The sequence below is a fragment of the Globicephala melas genome, chromosome 20 (genome assembly GCF_963455315.2).
Source record: "Globicephala melas chromosome 20, mGloMel1.2, whole genome shotgun sequence".
In the NCBI taxonomy this organism is placed as follows: Eukaryota; Metazoa; Chordata; class Mammalia; order Artiodactyla; family Delphinidae; genus Globicephala; species Globicephala melas.
In genome coordinates, this window is record NC_083333.1 from 17,592,648 (window position 1) to 17,614,245 (window position 21,598).

Consider the following 21,598-nt stretch of genomic DNA (forward strand, 5'->3'; position numbering starts at 1 on the left):
ATGGCATGAAGTGATTGTCCGGTGTCTGCACCACCAGACGGAAGCCTGAGTGTCTGCCCTGCTCACGGCTGGGCCCCCAGCAGGGTACCTGGCACAAGCCAGCACCCAGTGCATATCTGTCGGGTGCCCTCGATCGGCACCCGAGAAACTGTTAGGTCTATGAAATTTTGTCCCTTCTGATAAAGCCCGGAGGAAATACGTATAATTAACTTGGAATTCCATCAGACAGGCATGGATTGGTTGTTTAAAAGGACAGAATAACTAGATGTTAAATTTTAGGAGACTGTGTGTCCTGCTACTCTATCCCTCCCATGTCCTACAAGGAAGGGCACGTCCAAGGTGCCAGCTGGGTCCTTTGTTCGAATCACACTGTCAGGACCAGAAGGAACCTTACAGCAAAGGTGCCTGCCGCTTGCCTCAAACTTTCTACACAACCCGGCCAAGTGGTTTCTCCAGCCTCTGGATATTACAAAAGAAACCACCGCTTCGCCATGCATTCTGTTTCGGGTGTCAGGACCTGGTGGTGTAAGTAATTGAGCCCCAACCGTGTGCCAGGCTGTGGGCCGAGCTCTGGGAAGATGACCGTGAGCAGGGCTGACCTTGTCCAGATCTCACGGCCCTTCCAGACCCTCCTTCCTAGCTCTGCTGGTCCAGCGGCAGACGGTGAGTTAGCTCTGGTTCACGGGTCACACACGACGGGCTTCTAGTGAAGCCACTGCCTGACAGATGGGTCAGCAGCCACAGGCAGGACACACCTGCCCTCTTGAGGACGCGCCAGCAGGACTGCCGGTGATGAAACAGAGGAGGAGGGGAAAGAGGGGGAGAAGGGGGAGGGGACCCGGGTACAGGGGAGGCAGCCTGGACTTGGGCTTGAGGGCCTGGGTTCCAGTCCCAGAGGGGCTCACTTCCTTCAGGGTCAGCTAGGAAAGCATACAGAAGCCCCTGGACAGTGAATGGATGTAGACGCGCTGCAACACACAGAAGTGTGTGCACAGGTGCTGGCGCACGTGTGGCCCTCGGGGCGAGCTTCCTTCCAGCCGCCACTTTCTCTGGAACCAACTCCTCTCTCCACAAACCCCTCCTGACTGGCGGTCCGCAGAAACCATGCTGACTTGCTGGAAGCGTGTGCTTCTCACCTGCCTTGTCTACCAAAAGCATTGGAGGGTCCTGGGTGGCTGAACACTTAGACCTGAAGAGGAAGTGGATTGGTACCACGAGCTCTGCCCGGCCCCCAGCAGTAGCAGCTTCCTAGAAAGGCCTCAGGTCGAGTGGGAATTTTTATTTGCCCTGGAATAGAGAGCCTGGGAGAAGAGATGGGGGTCTTGGCATTAAGCCCAAGGTCATTTTCATGACACTGTTTATCCCGCCCTGTCCCATATGGACATCGGATCATGGTCAGGACCAAGGCACAGAATATGGGGTGCCAGCGGGCTCCACCTAAAGCTGGGGTGTTCCCGCATCCCCTGCCGGCCCTGCCCGCCCTCACCCCCACCCCTACTGCCCCAGAGGATCCCTCATGCACACGGCCCAGCCCCGCCCCGCTGGTTTAGGGCACTGCAGTGTGATTTTCAAGTGCCCAGGTAGCTGGCTGAGGCGCTGGGTCCCTGGGAAGAGATGCGGGTGGGGAGGGGTTAGTGAAGGAGGAAGAGGGAGGGTTTCCTGATTATCTGACAAACACAAACCCAGGTCTGAGCTTCAGTCCGGGCTCTGACGACATCAGCTCACAGTAAACCCCAGGCCCCTGTGGCCTCGATAACCTGCCGCCCCTGCCCGTCACTCCAGAAAGGAGGGGCTTCCAAGAAGCTTCTAGGAACGAATGACTCAGCTAAAGCTGAAAAGAGACGCTCGGTCCTGATGGGCACCCTGGCCAGCCCACATCTCACAAAGCACTTCTACGATCTTTTTTAGCACCTCTGCCGACACGCGGAGCGAGGCTACGGGGCTGGGACTCTGCTGCGGGTCTCCGTCTCCAGGGACACGGAGCCAGTCCCTGCTTGGGGTCCCTGGGCTACGTGTGACTTCTCCTCCACCTCCCAGGACGCCCACCAAATCCCAGGGGTCAAAATCCCTACCTCGGGGTACCCAGCTTTTATCCATGTCCTAAGAAAAGATTAAGGGGACTGTGGGGCAGTCGCGCCTCCTACAGCAAGGTCCTCCGGCCCACGAAAGGAAGAGGAGGATTTGCTGTCTATCAAGTGCATGGCTCCCCCAGGCCCCTGGGTTGAGGCCTTCCCCCCGCCCCGCCCCCCGCCTCCCTTGCCAAGTGGAGGGCTCCCAGGCCACCGCCAAGCACCCGGCCCGCACCCACCAGCACTGCAGCCTTGTTTACACAGTCACCCCCCCAGGGACCTGCGAACCCAGCTTGGCCTTGAAGGGACTCCCTCCTTTCCAAGGAATTAGACTGTTTCTCTCTCAAAAACGGGCTCAGGAGACAATGCGTCTGGACCACAGTCACAGACACAAGCCATTTTCATCACAGCATAGAGTGCGTATGTCCTTGGTTCCTGCTTGTGTGGTTGTAACAGGCTGAGAATTAAACTAATCTAAACAATACTATCTATAAAACAACCATTTTAACTTAGAGAGTATATGCGTGTAACAACTGCCAAACACCTAGAGATTTAAAAAAACAGAAACAACAAAACACCCAAAAAACTATACGAACACTAACACAATGAGGATCTATAATCCATAGCTTCCCAAACACACTCTGGCTATAAACCCCCATAAAAGGAGAGAAGAGAGAAGAATTCTCGTTGGGAATTTATCACCAGCCTCCATGTCTATAAATGTTCCGTGGACCCAAATACAGTCATTCAGATTCACTGGGAATCACCTATTCTTTTTGCAAAAATTCAGCCTCTTCCAGCAACTAGCACATTGCATCTTCTATGTCTCCGTGAGGGAAACAGGGTGAGTATTAACTGCTTCACAAATATAAGCAGAGAAACTCAGGTGAGGGCAAAGAAGAGAGATGCTACCAATGAGGCCATGCTCAGCAGGCAAGCCCCAAGCCTGAGACCGTGTGGTCTGCCTGTCATAACTCAAGTCTCTTTGTGTCTAAAGACAGAGTCTTCTGCGTCCAGACTGAGTACAGCATCGTTTGCTTTGAGGCCAAGTGGGAACAGCTCAGAGCATGGGTGGACCAATGCCAGCTGCATCTGACAAAGCATAGCTGGGGTCCAGCCAGGAACCTCTCCCCCAGCCAACTGAGCTCCACAAGACTTAAAGAACTACAGGGGAGAAAAATCCTCCATTTCTCAGCAGGGGACGCCCGGGTCTCCACTGCCACTTTGTAAACCCTCCAAGGAGCAAACATCCCAATACCAGGTGCCAAGGCGGGCAGCAAGGTGGGATCGCCCAGAACCCCACCGGGCAGGTAGTGAGCTCATCTTCCCTTGGCTCCAAGCCCATCCTTTTGCACTCTGCTTTGAGATGCAGGACTTGGGATCCTGCAAATCACATTTCTGCTCCCCTCCCGGTGAGGCTCTGCCCATCAGAAGAGCCAGAGGGAGTCCGGAGGCTGAAGGAAGAAGAAGGAACTCGCTCCTGATTTGTTTCCTGTTTACCTCTGTCGGCTTCCTGTCCCTTTCTGTTTCCCCCAGCAACTCTCGTTCACTCGGACGGTGTCAACTCCTTCCAGAAACAAATATTTGAGTCCCATTTTGGTTTTCCGAACACTCTCAGAGCCAACTTCGGGGCGTCTGTCAGCCAAACAGCTCCCCCTCCTCAGAGGCAGGGCTGCCACCCCCAAAGGGGTCTCCTGCGAGCTCAGGACACCAGCGTCTGGGAGCTGAGATGCAGCCCACCTGCCCCTTCTCCGAGTGTCTAACTCTTAACGCCTTCTCTTTGTCCCCCCAGCCTGCTTCCTGCGGGCGCCCCCTCCATCCACATCTCTGTGCCCCCTTCCTGCCTTTGCAGCTACCTGGCTAGAAATTCTTTCTATCAAAGGATCTCTGGTGTGATTGCTGTCTCCTGCCTGGACCAGGACTGATTCACCCCCAGCTGGGTCCTAAGCATCTCTGGCAGGATCTAGAGCCCGGGGGCTTCCCACCCGCACATGACTGCACTGCCAGACGGGGTGCCCTCACCCCCTCCGTGGCCCACATTCCATCTGGTTGATCTCAGCCGACCTCTGCCCGAGCAGGGGCAAGTCCCAACGCAAAGGCCGTCACAAAATATGTGGCAAATGGCCCTTAACTGCTGTACAAGCTTGGGGGCGGCTGCGGGGACTCCCTGTTAAACGTCGGGGTGTTTCTCCTCGCCGGCCAGCAGTGAGCGGTACGGAAGCACCCTCATCCTCGGCTTCCGGGAGAAGATGATCTTGTTGTAGTCGGCGGTGGGACTTGCCCTAGCATCCGCGTGCAAGTGGGTGCGCTCTGGAACCACGGGGGGACCCGTGTCCGACATGGAGAAAGAGCCCCACGCCGAGAGCATGGTCTCTGACCCCACGTCCTTGAACATCATGTTGCCTAAGGACGTGAAGGACTTTCTCCTTTCCAGCTGGATGACGCTGGGAGGCTTTCTCTGCCTGCATGTCGGCCGGCTCTCCTCGGCCGTTTGCAAGCGTTCCACGTCTCTGGCTTTGCTTTTCTCAATCAGTCTTTTCACCAGCGGGGATGTGTACGTGACATAGGCGGGCCACAGGTCATGTTTCTCAAGCAGATTCACAGGAAGCCCGATGTTTTCTGTCAGTTCTACCGGCAACGAGAAATACGGGCAATTTAGAGGCACTCGCGGCCAATGATTCCATTCTTTAAGGGTCGGAGGGTATCGGAACCACATGTTGGATTTCCCCCCCCATCATGCATGATAGCCCTTCCATCCCCCGTATTCAGTGGGAATAAAATGAAATCCAAAGTTAGGAGACATGGACTTTCCTGGCAGTCCAGCAGTTAAGACTCTGTGCTTATCGGAGAATGGATTACTTTACAGGTTCATCCGCGAACATTGGAAAGTCCCAGGGAATGTGTCCACTGCCTCCTGCCAACGTCCAAGGACTAAGAGATCGGGTGGCTTCTAACAAGGTCACGGGTGAGGTGGGGAGCTGTGACCCCACTTTGAGAACCATCGGTCCAGGGCCACGCCACTCCACCTCTGTGAGCACTAAACCCCGGGAGAGCCTGGGAAAACACGGCGGCGGGGTCCCGCCCCAAGGATGCAGACTCCGCAGAGCTGCTCTGGGGACTGGAGAACTTGCATTTCTAAGTCACTCCCAGGCGCCGCTGCTGGTTTGAGCACCTCCTGTGAGTGGTCCTGGTTGAGGCTGAATAAGCTCTAAATCTTTCTTTTGGCTGCAACATACACGAGGACCGGCTTGTGCAGGTGGGAAACGCGGCCCTCAGGTGAGCGACTGCCAGACTTTCCACCCCTTTTCCCTCCTCATCGAGGAACCACTGTGGAAGGCAAGGGAGCGAGCTCTTGACGGGGGTCACCTTCAACGCCACTGCATTTATAAGTAACACTCCCAATGTCAGTGTTTTATTATAATATACCTCACGAAGCATAGCATCCTAAAGATTCATTCAAACTCTTAAAAAAAAAAAAAAAGCGAGTTTTTGTCAAACCTAGTCAGATCCAGGCCTCATGGATTCCTTACTGCTAAGTGTTAGTGGCAATCTTTCATGACAATACGTTTTTAGGAGAATTCACAATATCATTTTTCTGAAGCTAGGGAAGAAATAATGCTCAAATAGTCCTCTAAGCTAGAGAGAGTTTCATGTAATAATAATGATGATAAAATGGAAGTTGAAGCATCTTATGTCTCCTTCTAAGACCTAGAATGTCAGGCCATCCATTCCAAGTCCCCAGCAACACAGAGTATGTCATCCAAGGGGTCACTGTCCTTGCTTGCCCACCTCTAACCAAAGGAATTCCTGGCTTATCCTCCACGTTTGTAGGGCTATTAGAAACGTGAGTACCAGGAGTCCCCTGGCGGCCTAGTGGTTAGGACTCGGCGCTTTCACTGCCGTGGCCCGGCTTCAATCCCTGGTCAGAGAACTGAGATCCCACAAGTCATGCGGTGCGGCAAAAACAAAACAAAACAAAAACAAACTAACAAACAAAAAACACATTGAATTATACAATAAAAATAAGTGTATTTTTTTAAGTAAGAAATGTGAGTACTTCTCCCCATACATACAATAGGATTAATCAATCATGTCAGACGGTGGAAAAATGCTCTGAACCGGTGATATTTGGGGGATGTGGGATCATTCATCCTTGCTTCTAAGCCTCTAGTTTATGAGCCCTGAAGCTTCAGAGAAGCCCAGTTACTAGTGAATCGTTCGTTTCAACAGCATCCCCCTCAGAGCCCCTTGCCCCATCCCGCTGCTCCCATAACAGCCTCCATGGCTGATAGGACAATTCCACAGACTGGTAGGTGTTCTCACGCCTGCTGATGCAGAGACTAGGATACTGTACAATCAAGGGTGGGAATGTCCGAGACAGCCTCAAAACTCACGGGGAGGACTTGTTTAAAAATCAAAGGAAAGGGACTTCCCTGGTGGCGCAGTGGTTAAGAACCTGCCTGCCAATGCAGGGGACATGGGTTCAAGCCCTGGTCCAGGAAGATCCCACATGCCGCGGAGCCACTAAGCCCGTGCACCACAACTACTGAGCCTGCGCTCTAGAGCCCGCAAGCCACGACTACTGAGCCCACACGTCGCAACTACTGAAGCCTGTGCGCCTAGATCCTGTGCTCCACAACAAGAGAAGCTACCACAGTGAGAAGCCCGCACACCGCAACGAAGAGTAGCCCCCGCTCGCCGCAACTACAGAAAGCCTGCACGCAGTGACAAAGACCCAACGCAGCCAAAAGTAAATACGTAAAATAAATAACTTTATAAAAAAAATAGAAAATCAAAGGAGAGAAATAGTCGACATTAAGTCTGAAGACAAGCTGTGGGCTCTGATAATTTCCTCCAACTCTGGCACGCAGGGTCCATTCTGTGTCCCTAGAAATGAAACGCAGACCAGTGGTCCCCAGACAGAGGCAGCACTGCTAGGGCAGGAGGCATGACACTGAAGGGGTTTTCTTGTTTCTCCTTCAGGCACGAAGGCCCGTGTTCAATCCTCTGGGTTTTCAAGCCCAGTTCCTCCCACCCACCCCCCGGTCTCATATCCCAACATCCCCAGAATCTAGTCTGATTGGCCGGGTTTGGCCCAAGTAAGGAATGACACTTGTCTGGAACCTGATCTGTGACCTGGATCGTGTCTCTTCGCCCCGTACGACCTTTGTCATCTCACTTACGAGGTGAGGACGAGCTCCTGTCCTGCTTCTCTCACAGAGGCGTGGTGGTTATAATAAAATGTTATAATAAAAATAAAGTGCTTCTACGTCAGTGCCCCCAGTTTCGCTGCATGTTGGGATTACTGGGGATCTTTAAAAAAATTCAAATACCTGCCTCTTCCCTGCCCCCACCCCACCACATTGTGATCTAATTGGAATAGGATACAACACAGGCAGCGGAATTAAAAGCTGGATTCTAACATGCAGCAAGGTTTGGGAACCGCTATCGTAGAATCTAAACCCCCCCAAAACACTGAAGGTTTATAGGGTTTTAACTACTTCAGAGATAGGAAACAGGTCCAGGAGGTCACTTCAGTCTTTTTTAAGTTCTAAGACACAGATTTAAGAATTTACACGTTCAATTCAGACGTATATGCAAGGATTCTTTGTTATGTATGTTCAGGACTGCATATCAGTGGCCTTTAACCATTTTAAAGGACGCTGGAGCATTCCCACCACCACCTGCCAATACGGGAACCACTAAGACCGAAGAAAGTGCTGAGCTAAGAACACTGGGGCTGAGGGTGGTGCTTCGGTGCAGAACGAATTCACGCTCTATCTGTGGCCACAAGCTGCATCCTTATCTCGGAAAACCATCCTGCAAAAGGATTTTGTGGGTTCCAGGCAGGACTGATTGGATGAGTGGGCACGAGTCCACCCCACTCAGACTGTTTGCCCCACAAATGCTGTGAAAGTAGTGCTGTTTGCACACCCCGATGGGCAAGACAGTATCTGGCTCCAGTGTCTCCTGAGCTGTGCCCCCAGAGAACGCAGGCATCTCTCAAGACGTTAAGAGTGTTACTTAAAGGAGGGGAAAAGTCCATGGCAAAGACCACCCTCTAAGGGCTGCATATACTTTTTAATCCAGGGGGCCCCCATACACATAGTCGGTGTGGTTTTGCAATAGAAATACAGCAAGCCTGTCCGCAGTCCAGCTGGCCTGAAAGATGACGTGTTAAATTCCTTTAGTGCAGGCATTTCAGAGCCTGTGATAGGCTGACTTGTTCTGTAACTCTCCAGAGGGAAACTGGGATGCAGCATCCCCTAACCTCATATGACCAGGGAATCATTCATTCATTCACTCACTGGGAAGGGCATCTCAGGGAACTAGTAAACCAGGGAAACGGCTGGGAGAACTCTGAAACAATGTCCTCGCCAGCCCTTGTTTTGGAACCTTGAGCATCAGAGGAGGTTCTGCCGTAAGTGGACAGAGGGACAAACTTGCTCAGGGTATAGCTGGGTCTTCAATGACTCACTTCCTCCAGAACCAGCCTCAGAAGGTTGGCCTCACGAAAGTGCCCATCCCCAGAAGCGCCAAGCCAATGCGAGGGCCCAGCACTCCCCGGAGACCAGACCCACTTCCCTCTGTCCTCTCTGCTCTGCTCTAACCTGCAGGCATCTTGTGTTGCTTGCGTCTCCTCTCACTTTTCTCCCTAAACGATCCGGGGAGCTTGTCTGTTCCCCGAGGGAGAACCACATTTTCCCCGACAGGAAGCTGATGCAGAGTTTCTTTTCACCTCTGTGTGTTACCCTCCTCAACTTCCCGTTTCCTCCCCTGCCCGCTCTTTCCTTATCTGCCCTCTGGCTACTACTCATTTATTTGGGGTGAAGAGGAAGCTTCCACTTAGGCCAGAAGTGCCTGGAGGCTTATCTCTAAGAGCTGGGCATGAATCAACTTGGCGCCACGTGGGGTGTCTGCACTGATCTTCATCCGAGCAGTGCTCCCATCTTATAGGCCGAGTGTACGCTTTGACCCCCTCCCCGCACTTCAGACCTGGGGAAGCCCAGTGCCCCCCACAGACCTCCCGTGAGCACCACCCCCATCACGGCTCTCTCCACCTCTTCACCCTGTCCCGTCCCCCCGAGACCATGGAACTGGTGGGCTCCAGGGGGGCCTCCACGAGATCCTGATTTGATGCTAGGGAGCCCTGAGAATTCCAGAGCTGTTCACGCAGAGGGGAGCGGGACGGGGAGAGGCAAGTTGGTGTCCCCTCACCCCTCACTACGGGACAACGTGCTGGCCACCTTCTCTTCTGCAAACACACACACTCCAGGGAGAGGAGGGACAAGCCCATCACTGAGCTCTGTTAAAAAGCCAAGTTGCACATGACGGGCAGCTTTGGTAGCTGATACAGACCACGCCTCTTTCTGGGGGGGGCAACGATCTCCAAGCACACCAGGGGTGGGGGGAGAGATGGGAGTCTCATGAGATGGGACGGTCTTCTAACACAGACCTGGCATCACCGATTCACCATTGCGGCGGGAGGGAGGGAACACGCCGCTTCTTGAGAACCCTTCTGTACCCTCCATATTCTCTAGTGATTATGCACGGACTTTGAGGGACACAAAAGTGGAAACAGAGTTCAAGTACCCATGGCCACGCAACATCAGTTCACTCAGGCACGCAGGCACTCCGCAAATGTACGCCGAGCTCCAAACACCGCACTTCTAAGAGGTGCGGATCCCGCGCTCACCCAGAACCCGCTGTGGACGCGCCATGCTCACCTCTTGCCTTGGGGGGTCTACCCTTCTCAGTGTCAAGGGTCCACAAGGCACGTTCGTTTCCCATGCTGATAACAGATCAAACAAGACTAATCCATGCCACCTGAGTCATCAGAAACAAAAGCGGAGAAATCCCTGTAGAGACCAGAACAAGTCCCCTCGGCCACTCTGCAGATGGGTGTCCGGTGCCTGCACGTACCAGGCCCAAAGCAGAATGAGACCGAGCCTTGGTTCAAGGGGCTCCCTGCCCAGTGAGGAGACAGACCACAAGCTTCCTAACTCAGCCTGGGTGGGGAGGGATGGCAAGAAACAGGTTCAAGGAGAGGAGATGATTGTGCTGAGTCTTGAAGGACCCGGGGTGGTAGACGGCAGGCCTCGAGGGTCTCAGATTCCGAGTGCACCGCGTCTCTGCTCGGAGCCCACATTCCTCTTCTCTGTGTGAGGATCACACAGGCTGTTTCCAAGCGGCATGGATTCTGCATAGGAACCGCGATGCTGAGTTGACTGAATAAACACTTGACAAACGCGTTACAGGAAGAAGCATTGGGCACTGGGTAAAACTACGCATCTGAATTTTATATTTATCTGAGGAATGTTCAGTTATAAATATTAAAATTCCCACTTTAAGATGTAATACAAAGACCTGTCAGGCTAAAAGCACCCATGGCCGTAAGTGTCTAGAGATCAAGTTTCAAATTTTTTAATGTAATTTCCCAAACAAGCCCAACAGGCCTGATCAGAGGAGAGCTTTTCAGCCTTTTCCTTCCGTGGCCGTTTTGGGGCAGCCGGGTACACTGATAGGCTAGACCGCTAGGAAAGAGATGAAAAACCAGGCAGCAAGAACCAGCCCTGCCTTTTCGTACTCAGGAAACCAGACATGAAAGGCTTCAAGCAGTTTGTGCTCGGAGACCCTGTCTCTGCCTGACAGCTGGCTCAGGAGTAAAGGGACCATGAAAATGTGTGGCTTCACAATGTGTAATCAGTCAGAAAGAGGAAGTTCTGCTTCTCTGGAACAATGAGGGAAACACACAGGCATCTCCCAGGGCTGGCCACAATCAGCGGGCCCGGCCACCCCCTTTTACGATGCTCAAAGCACTAGCAACCCAGGCCAGTGTTTGCTTTGAAGAAGGTGACTTGCTAACTGCTAACATTGGTTACCTTCAGGGCAGGGACCAGGGGACCAGAGAGCGAAGGAGGGAATTCAAATTTCATTTTATCCCTTAATGAAAAGGGTGAATTTTTAACATGGCATATATTACCTACATTTAAAATATCTTTAAGAAAAAAAAATAAAAGAAATTTCAAGCAAATCGTAGAAACAATGCTTTCTTTTACAAAACAATATTGTAGGTAATAATTAGGAGCAAAATTTTATTTTTTTATCCTTGTATTAATTTGATTTTTCTGCCTGTTTACCTGTACTTATTTTTCTTAATTGGGGAATTTTTCATAAGGCCTCGTTCCACCTGATTATTTTCTTAAACTTTGCTGTAAACATATTAAAATCCTTTATCTTGTTTTAAAAAAAAGAGAAGTGACTTTCATGTGAGACTGCCTAGAAGCCAAGTACCAAAGTGGCTGCCTTCTGCAGGGTTCAATTATCCCATCAACACATTGACAGCTTGGCCTCAGCGTCAGGCTTTATCCCGGTTCATGCCAGGATGAGAGACAATCCAGGCACCACACTTCGCACCCAACTCTTGGGTCACCCGTAAACACAAATTGCAATGAAATCAAACTCCCAGCTGTCTGGGGTGAGTTGTCCGCAGCTGAACCACAATCTAGATAAACCACCCTTGTGAAAATTAAGGGGTTGACTTTGGCTGTACCTTGTCCTGAATCTCTTCATTCATACTCAGCAATCATTTCTGTCCTAAAACAGCTTACAAGATGGAGATGAAACAAAAGGAAGATGCGACGTTTGGGGATGAAGCAGAGGAGGAAAAGCCGCGTAGATGGATACGCGGCACTGTTAAAGTTGGAAGGTGGAGTGAAGGAGGCTGAAATCAAAGCTGGGCAGAGACGACCCTGTTCAGTAACTGGAGTCCCACACTCCTTCCCACGTCACCAGCCCCATGGTCACGAGCAGATTGTGAGCAGGAAATAGAGCAAATCATCCCCTTTCCCAGAAAAGCAACTCAAGGCCTATGTCGTGTCAATGATGGTCAGCTGCATTTTGCTGTATTTCTTTTTCTTTTCTTTTCTTTTTTTTTTTTTGGTCTAGAGGTTTTCGGGATCTTAGCTCCCCAACCAGGGATCAAACCCAGGCCCCTGCAGTGGAAGCGTGAAGTCCTAATCACTGGCCCGCTAAGGAAGTCCCTATTTGTATGTCTTCCCATAACGGGAATTATAAATCAGCATTAGAGAAAGTTTGGAAATGCTATGTTTTAATCTCACAATCCCATTACCATCACACGACTCTGACCTATGTGCTCTCACCTAGTTCTAACGTGGTATGGGCACAAAACGTACTTTCGTCTTTGAATCCCTCATTTTTGCTCTAACATTAAACTATCTACCTTTGTGGTCTTAGAGATTCCTCTGCTTAGCCATCCGTCAAATGAATGAACCATTATTAATCATATTATTAATCATTCCTCCGTTCGTGTTTTTAACTTTAGCCACTATGAGTGATGAGCAGTGACTCTGAAAGATGAAGAGCTCCTTGGTGCCCTTCTGCTTCTATAAACCTGTGCATTGGAAGGTGCTCAGAAAATGTTGGCCACTGAAGGTTTCTGGTCCCCCAAAGTTCTCGGTACCACCAAAGCCCCTCCCCTCTCAGTCCTGGGAGGTGGGTAGTATCCTCCCTGATCCCCTATCCTCCCTGAGCAGCAGGATATTTGCCACCACGGTCTCTAGGGTTCCTACCAGCTCCAAGGCCCATCGTTTACCGCAGCACATTCCACACTGATGAGGCCAGAAGCTAAAACAGAGTCTGTGCGCGACTGGCAAAGTGAAGCCGACTTCAGGCAGGAGGACCACAGCTAAAGCCCCAGATGCCACTGTCATAGAAGGTCAGGGAGGAAGTTAGAGAGAATCAGCTCCCTGAGGCCAAGACCAGCTGTGCACAGGGAAATCGCCCGAGAAGCACGCTATGCTCTGTGAGGCTTTATTTTGGGGTTTTTTTATCTTTGCACAGATATTTAGGGTTTTCCTTTAATTGAAGTATAGTTGATTCACAATGTTGTGCTAGTTTCAGGTATACAACAAAGTGATTCCGGTTTATATATATGTATATATACATACCACTGAATACAACAGTTTTATATATATAACAGGATATATATGTATGTGTATATATGTACATGTATATACATATGTGTATGTGTGGATATGCATACACGTGTGTGCATACATACATGTATATATGTATTGTGTGCATTGTGTATATATTCATGTATATGTGTGTATGTATGTACACACATATATATACACATATACATACACACACACACACACACACATATGTTATTACAAAATATTGAGTTCCTGTGCTGTGTGATGCTTTGTTAAGACTGGATGTGCTAGCAGGGAAACAGCAATGCGATCAATGAAAAATACTCTCTAAACTTTCAAGGGGTGGGTCTCTAGGGCTCCAGGCATAGGAGCCAAGCGAAGGCCACACCACAACCCTCTCCCAACCAGGAGGGATGAAACACTCCAGCCGATGGTCCAGACACCGTGCGCCCGGGAAGGGAATGAAAGAACTTCGAAAAGGAAACCAAGTTCCTATAAAAGCATAAGGAGCGCAGGGCACTTAGTGAAGGGCCACCAGCCTCAACTCCCCGCCCCAGCCCCCTGCCGTGACGAGGCTGTCCCAGCACGACCACAGCCAGTAAAAAGCACAGAGGTCCTCAGTGAGGTCCCTGAGCCATCACGAAGTTGTCGAATTGTGTCCCATATTTTCTACTAAGAAAGCAAGGACATGTGGGACAGATCCTTCCACAGTTTGCACGTTTCCTCCACGCTGTGCGGGGGAGCAGGGACTTGGGAAGGGCAGGGCTGGTTCTCTGAGAAGTGACCAAACACAAGGCGGGCTCGTTGGCTATCTGAGTTGATTAAAGGGGTCCCCTTTTGCTCTTGTGCTCTCAGCAATCTTCTAAAAATCCATAACCCAGTAACTCATAGGTACAGATCCCATTATAAATTTAAGATGTTGGCATCCTGAACGATGATTCATTTTCTTTTGAATTTGGTCAAAATTAATCTTTCCACCTGAGCCTTATCACTCTGTATCCTCAATTCCACGGGGACCTTGACAATGAACCAAAACATGCTCCTGGGACCCATCTCTTCCCTGAGACTAGTCCCTTGTTTCTAACTGCTTATTAAACAACTTCCTCTAAGCACTTGTATTTCCATCAAATTCAAACTTGTTCAAGACCAAAGTCAGTAGCGGTTACCACCCCACAGGTCCACAGACGCCTCGTCTGTCTCCACACCCTGTTTCTGTCAATGGCATCAGCATCCTTCCCGATGCTCAAAGTAGAAACTCAACTCCTCCTTCCTTCTTTCACCCCAAATTCAGGTGCCAAGGTGACGTCCATCGGTTCTGTGGCTTGGCATCTCATCTATCTGCCGAGTCTTCACTCCAGCCTGACACCCTCCCCAAAGTCCACACCTAGACTTTAGCTGCCGTCTTTACATCTTCATTGGTGTGTCTAATAGGATATCAACGTTTTCACGGCTCAGAAGGAACTCTTGGGTTTCCCTGGTGGCGCAGTGGTTGAGAGTCCGCCTGCCGATGCAGGGGACGTGGGTTCGTGCCCCGGTCCGGGAAGATCCCACGTGCCGCAGAGCGGCTGGGCCCACGAGCCATGGCCGCTGAGCCTGCGCGTCCGGAGCCTGTGCTCCGCAACGGGAGAGGCCACGGCAGTGAGAGGCCCGCGTACCGCAAAAAAAAAGGAACTCTTGGCCTTACTCCCTAAAACGTTCCTCTCTGGTCTTTTCCATCTCAGAGAGAGGCACCAACCACCATTCACCGAATTGCCCAGTTCAAAAATTGGGGTTGGGACTCCCCTGGGGTCCAGTGGTAAGATTCCGCGCTTCCAACGCAGGGGGCGCGGGTTCGATCCCTGGTCAGGGAACTAAGATCCCATGTGCCGCAGGGTGCGGCCAAAAAAAAAAAAAAATCAGGGCTGCCTGACTCCTCTTGCTGCTTCACTGAATACATGCGATCCATCATCCTGCCCCTACCCACTGCCCCCACCATCACCCCCTCCCATTGCCTGACTTCCCGACCTCTCCATCCTTAGCCAAGCATCAACAGCTGCCTACTGGCTGACTGGTCTCCCTGCTTCTCTTCTACTCTTGTTCTCTGCGAGCCCTTCTCCCCAGGGGACCCAGAGCGATCACTTGTAAACATAAATCAGATTAGATTATCCCGCTGCCAACACTCCAGTGGCTTCCCATCCCATTTAGGACACAAGGCAAATCCCTTCCCCTGACCTACAGAGCTCCCCTTGGTCTAGCCCCGCCCACCCTGACAGCCTTCACCGCCCCCGACCACAGGGGCCTCCTTCTCGCCTCAAACACACCAAGCTTCCCACGTCGGGGGGTCCTTCTCCAGCTGCTCGCCCTGCCTGGGACGCACTTTCCCTGATTTTCGCACGGTTCTTCCTTCCTAGGAGTCAGGACGCAGCTAAGTGTGAATTCTTCAGGGACGACTTCAGGACAGCCTGAAACAGCCCGCAGTCACTACTCTGGCTCCCATTCTAATCCTCTGTGTAGCACTATCCCTGACCGACACGTCTCATGATTTACTCATTTGTTTATTTTCTCTGAACCAACTAGAAGGCAATTTGCTCTGTCCCCAGGCACTTGGATCGTTAGATTAAAGGATGTCACTGCAGTCGCCACAGCAATTTCCCCAGAATCTCTAAGGATTATTAGGAATCCAGATACCAGGCAGCTCCCCTTGTACAGGACCCAGAGGAAAGCATGAGCTGGCTGACTTGATAACAGCCACGACGAGAGGTCAGATGGCAAAACACAGAACGTGACCTAAGAAATATGAGGAACGGACATGGTGCGTGGAGAGGCCTCGGTTTACGTCCCAGCGCTGTCACTTACTGCCTTTCACTGGGCAAACCACTTCCCCCCTCTCTCGGACCTTTAGGTTCTTCCATAGGCGAAGTGGGAATGACACCCCTCTCCCTTGTAGGATTATTGTGCAGCCTGAATGAGACACTGCATGGGAAGTGCCCAGAAAACAGCAACAAGGCAGTAGCTTGGGGCCAGCAAGTCCAGGATTCAGGCTTCACTGAAACCCTGTGTAACACGGAAAGTCCACGGGGCCTGAACAGACCAAATGCCAACTCAAGCCCTACTCCGATTTTCCTCAGAGCCTCCATTTCCTCTCCCACCTGGTCCAACACGTGCTCCATCCCCTGTGCACCTACCAGAGGTCACCACCGCCAGACGCGGCAACGGGGGAGTCGGCCATCTGCTCTTAGTGGATGAAATGGCCTTTTCTTCCCTCAGGATGATTATACATTTAGACGTGTGGCCCCCCCCTCTAGTCCCTTTGTCGCTCCTTCCGGGACTGTTCCAATGACACTTCTTTCGGGAGACCGACCAGCCCCCTAGGTGGGCTTCCGCCTGCCCCTCCTCTGTCCTCCCAAGTGTCCTATCTGTGCCTCATCTACCAGAGCCATTTATCCCATTGTGCGTGACTTGGTATAGGGGTCTCTCTCCCTGGGCTTTCTCACCTCGTTTTGATCGCCTCTGGTTCCCACTTCTCCCGCATGGAAGCTTCTGAAAGTCCCTGGCGTGGCTCATTTCACGTGGCTCATTTCACAAGGTTTCTGGAAAAACAGTTTGAGGAAGGCAAACTGGCAAAATAGACTATCATGTAACTACCATGGATGGTTTGAGGGAAAATGGACAGTTGAATACACAGGAAACTGTTGCCTATGGTTAAAAGAGAAAAATAGCAATGATCAGTTCCCCAGAGATCAAGAAAGAGGTCTTTTGAAATCAGGGAGAAACATTGTGCTACTAGTTTCAAATGAATCTTTCTAGGCACAAATATACACAAATAGTGCACAGCGACCCGTAACTGCCATCCACATAGAAAATATGTGTGGGTAACGTGCCAGGAAATTCTGAGGTACTGACAAAAGGAGTTTTTGTTGAGTCAGAAATCCAGTTAAACAAGGGCTTTAATGTGTGTCTTTGGCACAGTGGAGGGATGCATGGAATACTTTTACAATCCGGGAACGGGCCCTCCACGGCGTGTGCCGGGTGGACGGACGCTCTCTCCCAGTGAAGGCCTGGCCCTGCCGACCCACCCTCGTGCAGCCTTGCAGGAAAACCAGCTCTCTCCTTGCTGCTTTCGTGTTTCTGTGATCTTATTGTGTGTGTATTTCAATATCTCCGGAAGGCGACATATAAGAATTAGCCAAAGTTCCTAACAGAACAAGGCTGCCTATGAAATCATTGTTTGGAGTAAAGCATAGAATTGAGAGCAAGGGTGCAGGACAGGCAGCTACTGCTCAGCTGTGTGACCCGAAACGGAATACCTAAACTTCCTAGGTCTCAACGATCTCATCCGTAAAATAGGGTCAATGACAGGAACTGCCACGAGGACGCTGTCATGAGGTGTGTCATGTAAAGCACAGCGCACGGGGCCCGGGCGCATGTGAGGGTGACTGGTTGGACTGTTCTCACCCTCGTTAACACGCAGGACTGTGACATCCGCAAAGAGGCTGAAGCAGGGGGAGGGGGCAGAATGGGCTCAGGGTGGGGGGCCCCCAACACAGCTGCTGCCACACTGCTGTCCCAAAGTCTCACTCATCCCCCATATCCGCCCCACTCCCAACAGCTCCGCTTATACCATCTGCTGACGGAAAGGACACCCTCTGCAGGTGACCCCTGAGGCCGGCAGCTCTGAGGCATCAGGGTCCACCTGCAGCCACGTGTGTTCAGATGCACAGACAGGTGCACGGCCCTGAGCCCCGGGGGCGGGGAGGGGTCTATGACCTACACACACACACGTGCACACACGCACATGCACACACGCCCCATGTTAAGTCTGTGACATCCCTGGGCGTGTCCGCTGGGTGACCCTCAGCTTCGACACCCCTGGTCCCAGCGGAGCCCCATTTCTCTTCTCGGGCCACCGCAGTTCCGGCCTAGAATGACTTAATGAGCAAACCGGGGCCAAGGAGTCTCGCCAGATTCCTGCTGGGAAGAATCTAGAGAACTGGGTATGTGAGCAGCTTAAAGGGGACGCGGAGTGTTTGTTTTAATTTTACTGGCGTATAGTTGATTTACAGCGTGGTGTTAATTTCTTCTGAACAGAAAAGTGACCCAGTTATACATATACATTCTTTTTCATATTCTTTTCCATTATGGTTGTCCATTCACGGAACATTGAATGGACCTAGAGATTATCATACTAAGCAAAGCAAGCCAGAAAGAGAGCAACAAACACCAACTTCACTTCTGTCCAATCTTGAGGAGGTCACTTGATTCTTCCGGACTTCCGTTTCTCTGTGAGAAACACCCTGCCTCAGGGGATGCTACTCAGATCCAATTAATTCAGGTGGAAGGATTTCATGACTGGTAAGCTCTCTCTAACCATCTGCTTTTATAGAGGAGACCAGGAATCCTGAACTAATGGTATGAACTTCCCTCTCGGGTGCGTGACCGGGGCTCACGTTGGTAACAAGAATACGCTGTAACATTCACACCCAAGGCAAGAACTAGATAAGTTCCAGAGAGAGTAGCCGTGTCGCAGAGCTTTATCCAGAGAGTGGAAGAGACCACAGCGGGGGTGGCTGGTGTGGCTTCTGCCTGAGGCTCGTTCGCTTTCCTTGGGGTGGAGGTGGGATGGAGGGGAGAGTGGAGTGTACGTGTAGCCAGTTTAGAAGCTCAGAATCACTGGCCCCTGAGAAGTCTTTAGAATGCTGTGTCTTACCCCCAGGAGGAGCAAGGGTAACCATGGAACTCGTTTCCCTCTGCCCCTCACAGCCACGGGCTTATCAGAATAAGTGTGGGGTGGCAGAGCCCATGGGCTGAACAGACTCAACCGCAACTGGGCCCACAGGCCTCGGTAGGCAGCCTCCCAGATGGCCCCCAAGGATCCCCCCTGCTGGAACTCACATCCTCTGAGACCCCCTCCCCCTGCATCTAGCGACTCACTTCTAACAAATAGAATGTGGTCAAGTGATGGGACATCACATCGCAGATGAGGTTACACAGAAACCTTGGCTTCCAGCTTCAGCTTGCTCTCTGTCTCTCTCCCTCTCTCTCTGTCTCTCTCTCTGTGTCTCTGTCTCTGTTTCTCTGTCTCTGTTCATCTGAGGGAAGCCAGCTGCCCTATTATGAGCTGCCCTACAGAGAAGCCAGAGGCAAGGAAGTGAGGGGCGTTTCCAGCCAACAGCCAGCAAAGAACTGAGGCCCTTAGTTCAACAACCTGTGAGGAACTGAATCTCGCCAATAACCACACGAGTGAGCTTGGGTGGGGACCCTCCCAAGTTAGCCCTTTGGATGGGACCACAGCCCTGGCCAAAACCACGACTGCGCCCACCCCCATGGAGAGACCTGGAGATACAGGCACAGTTAAGTCTCACTCAGATCCTCGACCCACAGACACCGTGAGATAACACGTCTGTTTTAAGGAACTAAGTTTGGGGGTAATTTGTTACACAGCAAGAGGTAACCAGTACAAGGCCCTTATCAGACTTTCCAGGAAGGATCCTAGTCCTGAGACTGAACAGAGACGTGGGATCTGCCAGCCGTGGGAGCAATTCCTCTGCCTGGTTCCCCCTTCCGCTCTGCCTCCGTCTCGGGGGGGACAGTGCAATTCCTGCTACAAGGGAACACGTGCACGTAAAGGACTCATGGCTATCAAACACCATGGAAATGAAGCCATCCTCCAACAAAGCCAATTTCAACAAGGCCATCTCAACACCGTGGACACACTGCCGTGGTCGGAGGGATCAGGGTCGGAGTGAGGGACGGGGCAGGGTGGGAAGTGGGGGCTCAGGGATGGTTCCAGGGTGCTTTTCCCGCACATTCTTGAGAGGTTCAGGAAGCAGAGCTTTTAGTGGTTTGTTTTTAAGACCAAGGAAAAACGACTTTGGCATCAAAATGGCTTTGCGAAAGCAGCCAGATTATAAAGTCAAGTTCTATCAAGCAACTATTTTATCCACCCCCGCTACATAAATACCGTTTGGGCTCTGGATCTGGGTGGATGGCCACCCATCTTTCTCTCCTACTTGTGCGTGCATGAGCGCATGTGTGTGCACGCACGTACCCACCCACTCACATACACAGACACACACACACGTACACACACCATAACAGGGATTCAAGAGTAGGATTCCAGGGTTTGAGAGCACAGGGTGAGAATGCCGGGGGTTTCAAGGCCACTGCCTGCCCCCTGCCCGACGTGGATTTGGGCTGTTCCAGTTCAAGAGGCTGAAGGGCAGCTGCCCCGAGGCTGGGGCTTCACCCAGGACCCCACGGAGAGCAAGTCATCGTCGATAAAGAATGAAGGAGGGCTTCCCTGGTGGCGCAGTGGTTGGGAGTCTGCCTGCCGATGCAGGGGACACGGGTTCGTGCCCCGGTCTGGGAAGATCCCACATGCCGTGGAGCGGCTGGGCCCGTGAGCCATGGCCACTGAGCCTGCGCGTCCGGAGCCTGTGCTCCGCAACGGGAGAGGCCACAACAGTGAGAGGCCCGCGTACCACAAAAAAAAAAAAAAAAAAGAATGAAGGAACAGGTTATTGTGCTCGGAGGGAAGAGCGTCTTTATCTTTGAATTGATCCCACTGCTTTCCCAAAAGTCTCTGTACCTTCACGAGAGAGAAGAGAGTCTCCACGGCCCTGTGTGGTCGTGCTGCTCAGTAATAAACGACCGTAAGAGTCACAGCTTATCACAGGCACCTACCAGCTCGGTCCTGAGACCCAACCAGCTGTGTTGGGGTCTTTCCAGCCCAGCTCTCTAGGCCTCATCTCACTAGATTTCTCTATGAAAATAAGGGTTCCCCCACCCCCACCCCCCCAGTGCTGACCTCTTCCCCACACAGCATGCCAGTTTCCCAACATCCCACCAAATGAATTCCTTATGAGCCCAACTTCTGGGTTTATCTTAGCTGAGAAGACACAGCAAGCCCTGGCCTTCAGTACTCAGCTGGTTCTCCCTTCCCGCCGCGTTTCAGCAGAGAAAGCTCACTTTGCCCTCTAGGGCGGGAAATGCGAAAGGCAGGGCGCAAAGCTGGGGAGAGGCCACCACCAGCCCCTCACAGGCAGGCGCAGCGCCCACAGGGTGGCTGGCGGTCTTTCCATCCGCCCATGGAAATTCTAGACGCAGAAGGTGCCCGGACGAGCCTGCTTTCACGCCCTTGCCAACTGCCGTAAACCTGTTTCTGTCCCATTGGAGTTGCGACATGAAGCCAGAAATCTGGAAGAATTTAACACCCAGTCGGTTCAGACAGAGGAAAACATTGTTCAGAGTAAACACTGGAATCCCTCCCTCATCACCCAGGAATGTAGAGCCAGCGGGGAGGGATCAGCGCGGCTCTGTGAGGGCTGCCACGGCAGGAGGGCCAGGAGGGGCTGTGGTCCAGCCTGGAGCCTGGCGCCGGGGGGCTTCTCCCTTCCCTCCGTCAAACCTGGGCCTCGGCTCCAGAACCCCGTTTGCCGGCAGGACCCTGCCTGCCTGCGGAGGCCTGCACGTCTGTGAACTTGGGAGGAGGCTGGAAGAGGCAAAGGGGGGACCTCGTGGAACCCAGAGGGGCTCAGGATGCTCTGGGACTTCCCATTTCCTTCAGCTGCACAGGCCGTGAAAGAGTCA

General features: G+C 51.9%; 1 protein-coding gene across 1 annotated transcript in view; it reads right to left on the reverse strand.

The window, feature by feature from the left end:
* Positions 1 to 4,239: 4,239 nt before the first annotated feature.
* The window catches only part of CDRT4 (CMT1A duplicated region transcript 4), an 84,259-nt gene continuing 66,900 nt past the window's right edge, over positions 4,240 to 21,598 (reverse strand). The window contains exon 3 of the mRNA XM_060290799.1: positions 4,240 to 4,697. Coding sequence (XP_060146782.1) covers positions 4,240 to 4,697 — 458 coding nt within the window. The remainder of the gene's footprint in view (positions 4,698 to 21,598) is intronic.